The following is an 8,903-nucleotide window of genomic DNA, read 5'->3' as shown; positions in this document are numbered from 1 at the left end:
GAGATTGAGGGTCTAATTTTGGCTGCACAAGATCAAGTCTTATGGACAAAGGCATACAAAGCCAGAATTGAGAAGACAGCAACAGACAATAAGTGCTGCCTATGCAAAGAACCTGAAAAAACAGTGGACCACCTGGTAAGCTTCTGCAAGAAGATCGCACAGACTAACTATAAGCAGCATGACAAAGTAGCAACAATGGTACATTGGAACATCTGCAAGAAATATCATTTGCCTGCAAGCAAGAACTGTAGGGCCATAAAATAGAGAAAAACATAGAAAATGAAGAAGTTAAATTGATCTGGGACTTTAGCATTCAGGCAGACAGGCACCTGTCACATAACACCCCAGACTTAAAGTTGTCGATAGGAAAGAAAAAAGTCTGGATAGTGGATGTAGTAGTGCCTGGAGACAGCAAAATAGAAGAAGAACTGGAGAAGATAACAAAATACAAAGATATACAAATAGAAATAGAAATAGAATGACTGTGGCAAAGGCAAGCAAGAGTAGTACTAATAGTAATAGGCAGCTTGGGTGCAATTCCAAAACAACTGGAGCATCACTTGAACAACATTGGCATTGACAATTTGCCATTAGTCAATTACAGAAGGCAGCTTTACTTCTAACTTCCATCCTGCAACGATATCTGTAACACTGTCCAACATCCATATTTGCCTATCCCAGGTCCTTGGTAAGGACTCAATAGGTAAACAAAGATACCAAATCCCGTCTGAAATTTGGCTGACTGTGCAAAAAAATAAAAATAATAAATTCACCACTATTGTTCAACATAGCATTAATTCCACTGACAATAATCCTATGAAATACAAAACTGGGTTACCAAATCTCAAGCCAACATGGCAAGATAAACCATCTACTATAAATGGATGACTTAAAACTGTTTGCAAAAAGCCCCACTGAACTTGAATCAATACTCAACATAGTTCAACTGTTCAGCAGTGACATCAGAATGAATTTTGGACTTGAAAAATGTGATATATTATCCATGCAGTGAGGAAAAATGGAAAAATGGAAAAAAATAGAAGGAATAGAACTGGGAAATGGAAGCATTATGAAAACATTAGCTTTCAAGGATGATGGTTACAAATACCTAGACATATTGGAAGCAGATAACATCTTGAATGGAAAAGTCAAAGAGTCAACACAAAAAGAATACCTAAGGAGGGTCCGCAAAATTTTAAAATCAAAACTGAATGCTGGAAATATAATTAAACTTCCGGACCTCCGAACCTTCCGTCGCGAGCTCAAGACACATTTATTCATCTGTGCAGGACTGGCTTAGATTTTAAATTTTAGGGGTTTTAAATTGGTTTTAATATTTATATTTCTATTTTTAATAATTGGGCATTAGAATAAGTTTTTTAATGATTATTTTAATTTGTATATAAATGTTTTATATGCCTGTGAACCGCCCTGATTCCTTCGGGAGATAGGGCGGTATACAAATATGAATAATAAATAAATAAATAATAAATAAATAAAGCTGTTAATACAAGGGAAGTTCCAGTTATACCCTATCTAGCTGGAATCATCAACTGGAATTTGGCTGAACTGGAAAATGTGGACCGGAAAACACATAAACTCTTGAATATGTACCACACTTTACATCCACGAAGTGACATTGACAAGTTGTATCTGCCAAGAAGGATAGGGGGCAGAGGGCTATTGCAAATCCATCAAACTGTAGAAGAAGAAAAACGAAGTTCAAATGACTATGTGAACCAAAATACAGAAAAACTGCCACAGGCTGTGAAAACAGAGAACATTATAAAAACAATAGGAACAAAGGCAGAATATAAGGAAAAACAGCTGGATGACAGATTAAATGGATGGAAAACCAAAGCTTTGTATGGACAGCACTTGAAACACATTGAAGGAAAAAGTGATAACAACTTGACATGGGCATGACTTAAGATGGGAACCATCAAGAAAGAAGCGGAAGGTTTAATACTGGCTGGTCAAGAACAAGCACTATAAACTAATGCCATGAAAGCGAAGATACAAAAATCCACTGACAATCCAAACTGCCGACTTTGCAATTACAAGGTTGAAACTGTTTCACATTTAATATGTGAGTGCAGCAAAATCAGCAAACTGATTACAAAACTAGACATGACCAAGTTGTTAAATTAATCTACTGGTCATTATGTAAAAAATATGACTTACCTGTATCCAAAAAGTCATGGGAATATAAAGTGGAAAAAGTTGTCAAAAACGAGAAGGTGATGATTTTGTGGGACTTTCAAATACAGAAGGATCATCATTTGGAACACAACACACCAGATACCACAGTTGTTGAAAACTGAAACATAGAATTTATTGATATCACCGTACCAGGAGATGCCAGAGTCAAAGAAAAAGAACTTGAAAAATATTGTGACCCGGCCATCAAAACTACGCAATTATGAATGAAACATGTAACAGTGATACCTTTGCCATCAGGGCATTTGGCACCATGTCCAAGAATATTACAAAATACATCAAGAAATTGTAGCTTCCTGCAATAACACCAGCAGAACTGCAAAAAAACTGCACTACTTGGAACATCATACATTTTAAGAAGATACTTGGTTGACACCTAGGATGCTGACAGCAACCCATATTAACCATCAGAGCCAGTGATATTTGTGATACATTTTTAAATGTTCAGTTGACTGAGTTTCATGTTTAATGAATAAAAGAAAATAATAAATAATATTTATTATTTATTTATTATTTATTTATATTATAATTGCAATTCCATCTCTGTTCCCAGCTATGGAAGGCAGCTGTAAGATCCTTATATGCAGTATTTCCCAATCTTGGCAGCTTTAAAATGAGTGCACTTCAATTCCTTGCTGGCTGGGAAACTCTGGGAGTTGAAGTCCACTCATCTTAAAGCTGCCAAGATTGGAAATATTTTTTTTTATTTGAATTTATATCCCGCCCTTCTCCGCAGACTCAGGGCGGCTTACACTGTGTTAAGCAATAGTCTTCATCCATTTGTATATTATATACAAAGTCAACTTTTATTGTCCCCAACAATTTGGGTCCTCATTTTACCTACCTTATAAAGGATGGAAGGCTGAGTCAACCTTGGGCTTGCTGGGACTTGAACTTGCAGTAATTGCAAGCAGCTGTGTTAATAACAGACAGACTTAGTCTGCTGAGCCACCAGAGGCCCCTAATAATTACTGCCTTAATAATTTGCAAACAGGTAATAGGTTTTTTTAGAATAGGTATTTGTTGCTAAAATTACAATGGGGGAGGTTTAGACCTCCTTTTCTATGTACTATAGGTCTCCAGACACTGTTCATTATAATGTGTAGTTGTTGTTTTCACTTTTATTAGAGAAGAGTTTGTGTCTGTTATTCATTTGTTTATTTTTATACTGTGTCTGGACAATATACCTATCGCAAAACCATGTCATTGTTATTCCAGTCTTGATGTAAAATTGGCTTAATAGCAAGATATGTGTTTAACAGCATCTCCTTTGGTGTCTGACAGGGCACAATAATGCATATTTCAACGATCATTCATATCAAATAATGGGTGGCTCGCATTGTTGGGAGATTTCAAATGTTATTGGGAATACAAGTCTTTCAGTTTTAGATAATGACATAAGAAGCACTACGCTGGATCAGATCAACACTGACAAGCCAGCTGTTTCTCCCTGGCCAAGCAGATGCTGTGGAAAAACCCAAAAGAGGATGTGTGCCCAAGCACCTAACTAGTAACCAATCATACTATTCTTCAAAGATTGATTAAATATATTTACATAAATGGCTGTCTTCATTTCATGTGCCAGGCAAACCCCTTTAATTATTCAAAAAATTACATAGTTATCTTTAGGAACTTCCTTTAAAATCTCCTGAACTTCCTGGGTTGGGGATAATGGAGGAAGAACAATCTCTCATTGCAATTGTCTCTTTACCGGATATAATTTTAGAAAAAGTAATGTGTCTCAATGATCTTTTTCTTTTAACTAAAATGTCCCGAATATACTATTTTTTCTAGTTTGTCAAGCTAATGATCATTTGGCAAGATAATTTCCAGCTTTGTGGTACCCTCTTTGAAATACATTTTCTTTTAATTAGAGAAGGGAAATATTGGGGGGGAAATCTCTCAGGAAAAGAGTTACATGCTATAGCCTTGAATTCCTCTGCACAAAAGCTTCCCTTTTAAAAGACCTTTGAGATAGGAGGCAGGTGAATTCTGTCTTCTGCCTGAATTACTTCCCACCACAAAGGATTTTCCTAGGGAAGCTCTGGAACATGAGTGGCCCACTTGCATTTTTAAAGGATCCTATGGGAGCGAGCATGATCTAAGTGCATAGCCTGGTTGTTGCACTATGTTATTATGCAACTGGGGGTTCAGTTGAATGACCTCTCTGATTGCTTTCCAAGTCAGTGATTCTTGACTTTGCAATTTCTGTGAATGGCTTTTCTTGGAATTGAAAATATGCTGGCAGCATTCTCAGTGGGGAGATTAGCTGATAGCTTTTTGTAGTTGGCTGAAGAAATAACCAATGCCTGCTCAGGATAACAGCATGCCTTCTGTTTCCCTGTCATGGTTAGAGATTTTACCAGTGTAAATGTGTATGCAAACAACAGAAAATGTAGAGTTCTATAGCTGTGAAACTGCTAGCTTTTCTCCTGCAGATGCTGATTTGAATACCTGCTGGGATATTCAATACTCGGTTTACCTTCCTTCCAATAATATAATATAAATATCAATTTATAGAAAGTAGGAACTCATGTTCTGTCAAACTTCTCAATTTGCAGAAAACATTGCAAAATACATATGCAACACAGTAGCAACCTGAATACACATCAAGAAACATGATATTTGCAGTGGTGCAGCTCAGTCAGTCTTTTAAAAACAGTAGACGACATTGCTTGCTAGTTTGCAAAGGTCTGATAACTGGCCACTGTGGAGGTAGAAAACTGGAAATCATTACAGGAAACCATTGTTTTAACTGAATGCAATAGCTTACAGTACAAAAAGATCACACCATAAGTCTATTAAATAGGATCCCCATCCCCCACTGTTTTGTGTTCCTAGATTAGAACACTTATTGATCAAATTTCCTGTTCTGTAAATACATATACAGCTGTACACACACAAAACAAAAACACTCTGCATCACAGTAACAGAATAGAGAGCATGAAACATCAGAGAAAAAGCCCTATGCTATACATCTTCCCAACCTTGGAAATTTTAAAATGTGGATTTCAATTCCCAAAATTCCCCAGCTTGCCATGCTGGCTGAGGAATTCTGGGATTTGAAGTCTACACTTCTTAAAGTTCCCACCATTGGCAAATACTGCTATACACAATATTCAATAACTGAAGATGTCTTTGGTTAGCAAGCATTGCAATGACTAAAATTGAGCAATGTTTACTCATCCTCCTAAATTAGATTAAATGGGAAATGAGAATCCCACGATTTTCATTATACAGTTACTTGACTGCTCATTTTAGTGAGACAACTCATTGGCAAGTTATATAGCACTCCTGGTTTTGGGTATGCTTTGTTTAGGACAATTATAATATAAAATAATTATAGGTTAAATAAGCATAGCTGTCATGTAAAAGTGGATTTCACACAAAGTGATGGACAAACTTCTGTACATCTAAAAGTGTGAATCTATTATAAAGTATACCCATCGTTAGGTAATAAAGTTGGCATGTACCTAAAAAAACACTTGTTCCAACTATTAATTGGCTAAACAGCAAGTTAATTAATAACAAAAACTTCAAATGAGTAAGTAAAATATATAGGGACACTTTCTTCTAAAGTAAATATAGAAATTACTGAAAGGTGAAGCCATAATAGTTGCCTTGGCAATCAATTGATGTAAATTTTGCAGATCAGTTATGTATGGATTTAATATAATCTTATATTATTGTGCAAATCTAAAGAAAAAAAAATCATATATTGACTATGTTCGATCTGATTGATTGCTTGAAATGAGAAGCTTAGAAATAGGGCTGCCTGATTGGTTTAATTCAACTGAATGATAGATTTATAACAGCCCAAATCCTGTAAGAATAACTTAAGAAGGAGAGATAAATTAAGCTTGAAGCATGAATGGCATGATCACCACTTCCAACTATAGAAACACTGCCTCATAGATGAAGCAAATTGATTTTCAATTGTTCTAAAGAAGCACCCAAACAATGGATTTAATCTGAAAGAAAGGAGATTTTCACTAAATATTAGGAAACCTTCCCAATGGTATAATCTGTTCTACAATGAAATGAATGTGGCATTAGGCTGATTTGCAGAAAAAGCAGAAGATGAGGAACTACACAAACGCTAGTATTATTGTTAAAATACGTTTGTGCTAGAAAATATAAGTAGCATGAATAAATTATGTTCTGTGTTAAGGATTGCTTAGGATAATTTTGTTAGTTTAATATGCAATAGAGCTATAGTACAGTAGAGTACTTAGAGTGTTATTTTAGAAGTAGGGAGATCCAGGTTCTAGTCTACATTTACCAACAGAGTTTCACTGAATGATTTCAGATTAGTCACTCTCTCTCTCTCTTTCCCAGATGACCCTATACAGAATTGGGGGGAGGGAGGGGAGTAGGAGGAAAAACTGCAGGGTATACTACCTTGAGATCTCAGCGGAAAGGTGGGATATAAATTTCTCTAAGAATTCTTAAGATTGATTATCTTAACATAAATCTGGAGTGATACTACTTAAACTGAAATGCAGTAAAAGGTTTCTATGATAAAATATTATACAATTATCATTTTAGGATCATTACACTGTTTTCCCCTTAATATTTTATAATCTGTAGAAAAGAGGATGCTTCCTTGTTTTCATATTTTATTATGCAATGTAGAGTAATCCAAGTTGTGTCACCAAATATATTTACATAGAACTATTCGCTTCATGTAATAGTCTACAAGCAGCTGCCCCAGCTGAACAGAACCTCATGAAATACTCAGGTGTTGATTGATGCTATCCAAATCATTGCATACTGAAGTTATACATCCCCTGCTTGAGTGAAACATCTGTTGCCAAGCAGGTTTATGTATAACAGCTGAAAAAAAATCTGAGAGCAACTGAAAATGTATAGCATATCTTTTTGGAAGAATGAGGAAGTCTGTTTATGCAGAAATTAAAGCAAGATTAACCATAGCATTATAATATACAGTTACAAAAGAATAACAACATTCAGGCATCCATCAGTTTAGTATCCCACACACAGAAACTAACCTTCCCAAGGCTACTAAGTTTGCCTGAGGTAACACTATTCATCTCAGTGAAGCACTCAGCATTACGTCAGAGATCTCCAGCAACTCCATGGATAGCTCATGGAGAGAAGGCTGCAGAAGCAATGCAACATAGCAGCTTTATTTTGTTCTTTAGAAGGAGAAATAAGCCTGTGCATTGCACAAGACAACTTTGAAATGTGCTTCACTTGAGATATCATTAAAACGTGCCTTCCAAACTTGAATAGTCCTAAGGCAGGGGTGTCAAACTGGTGGCCCATGTACCAGATATGTCTTGTGCAGGCCACACCCATCCAGCTCCGTGAAAGAAAAAAACATAATATGTCACATGATGGCAACATGACGTGGCAAGTTTGACACCCGTGTCCTAATGGAAACATCAACATTCTGTCCTGACAATAATTTGCTGCATTAACATTAGAGTTACTGTAACATTAGAGTTACTTGATTCTTCACAAAAATTGCTTATCAGATGAATCATCATTGTCTATGCAAAATCTTCAACATTATATTCTCAAAGTCTCAAAAGTTGATTGAGAATGCTCCTAACTATTCAGTGCACTATTGAGTTACCCAGAATTGTTGAACATCAACACATGTGATTATTAGGTCAAGAGGACTATGGAATTTGTGGAGTGAAGAAAACGCAACCAGTATGCATACTCCCCCTTCTTCCAGACCTAGAATTTTTGAATAGGTATGACTGTGCGAATGCCTATGAGGGCATTTACAAGTATTTATAAAGAAAGTGGCAATATCCATATGCTGTATATACTCATGAATAACCAAGAATTTTAGGTGCCTATATGCACCCAAAAATTGTTTTTGGCTTATCCAAGGATGGGTTTATCTACTGTATATGGTAGTACCTTTTAAAGCACCTGTAAATCACATATACACTTGTGGATAAGCCTATTCATGGATATTCTGATCTGAATTGTTTATCAAAATACCATGAAAAATGGATAATCCATGTTTTATTCACAGTTGAGCCAACTGGGAATATTAAAACGTGACTTTTTTCTAGGATTGGCTTATTTGTGCATGGCACATTTTCATAGTATTTTGGTTAAAAACTAAAGGCTTGGATTACCTCTGATGAGTATATATGAAACATGTATGTAGTTAACCCTTTTTCTTGATCTTTCTGAAAAGAAAAGCAACCAGAATGAGAAATAAAAGAACAGAGACTAGCATATCAACATTGATTTATAATATAAAATAAAGCATTCTTGATCATCTTGATCAAAACTGTTGCTTGAATTTCTAGCAGGAGTTTCATTTGTAATTTTGTTCTTTGTTTTAGGTTACTATGGATGATTTTACTGTAGATATTTTCTATTTAATATTGGAATTACAGGTAGTCCTCAACTTGCAACCATTTGTTTAGTGACCATTCAAAGTTACAACGGCATTGTTTTTTGCACTTATGAACATTGCAGCATCCCCATGGTTACATGACCAAAATTCAGATGCTTGGCAACTGGTACATATTTATAATGGTTGTATTGTCCCAGGGTCACGATCATCTTTTACAACCTTCTGACAAGTAAAGTCAATGGGGAAGCCAGATTCAGTTAACAACCCTATTACTAACTTATCAACTGCAGTGATTCACTTAACAACTGTGGCCAAAAACATCATAAAATGGACA

At 35.7% G+C, this 8,903-nt stretch overlaps 1 protein-coding gene across 1 annotated transcript in view; it reads left to right on the top strand.

Annotated features, from left to right (window-relative positions):
• The first annotated feature begins 478 nt into the window (after positions 1-478).
• The window catches only part of KCNJ6 (potassium inwardly rectifying channel subfamily J member 6), a 30,572-nt gene continuing 22,147 nt past the window's right edge, over positions 479-8,903 (top strand). Inside the window, exon 1 of the mRNA XM_058185621.1 lies at positions 479-506. Within this exon, the coding sequence (XP_058041604.1) occupies positions 479-506 (28 nt within the window). The remainder of the gene's footprint in view (positions 507-8,903) is intronic.

The sequence above is a fragment of the Ahaetulla prasina genome, chromosome 5, assembly GCF_028640845.1.
Source record: "Ahaetulla prasina isolate Xishuangbanna chromosome 5, ASM2864084v1, whole genome shotgun sequence".
Lineage (NCBI taxonomy): Eukaryota > Metazoa > Chordata > Lepidosauria > Squamata > Colubridae > Ahaetulla > Ahaetulla prasina.
This window is presented reverse-complemented; position numbering and strand designations above follow the sequence as displayed.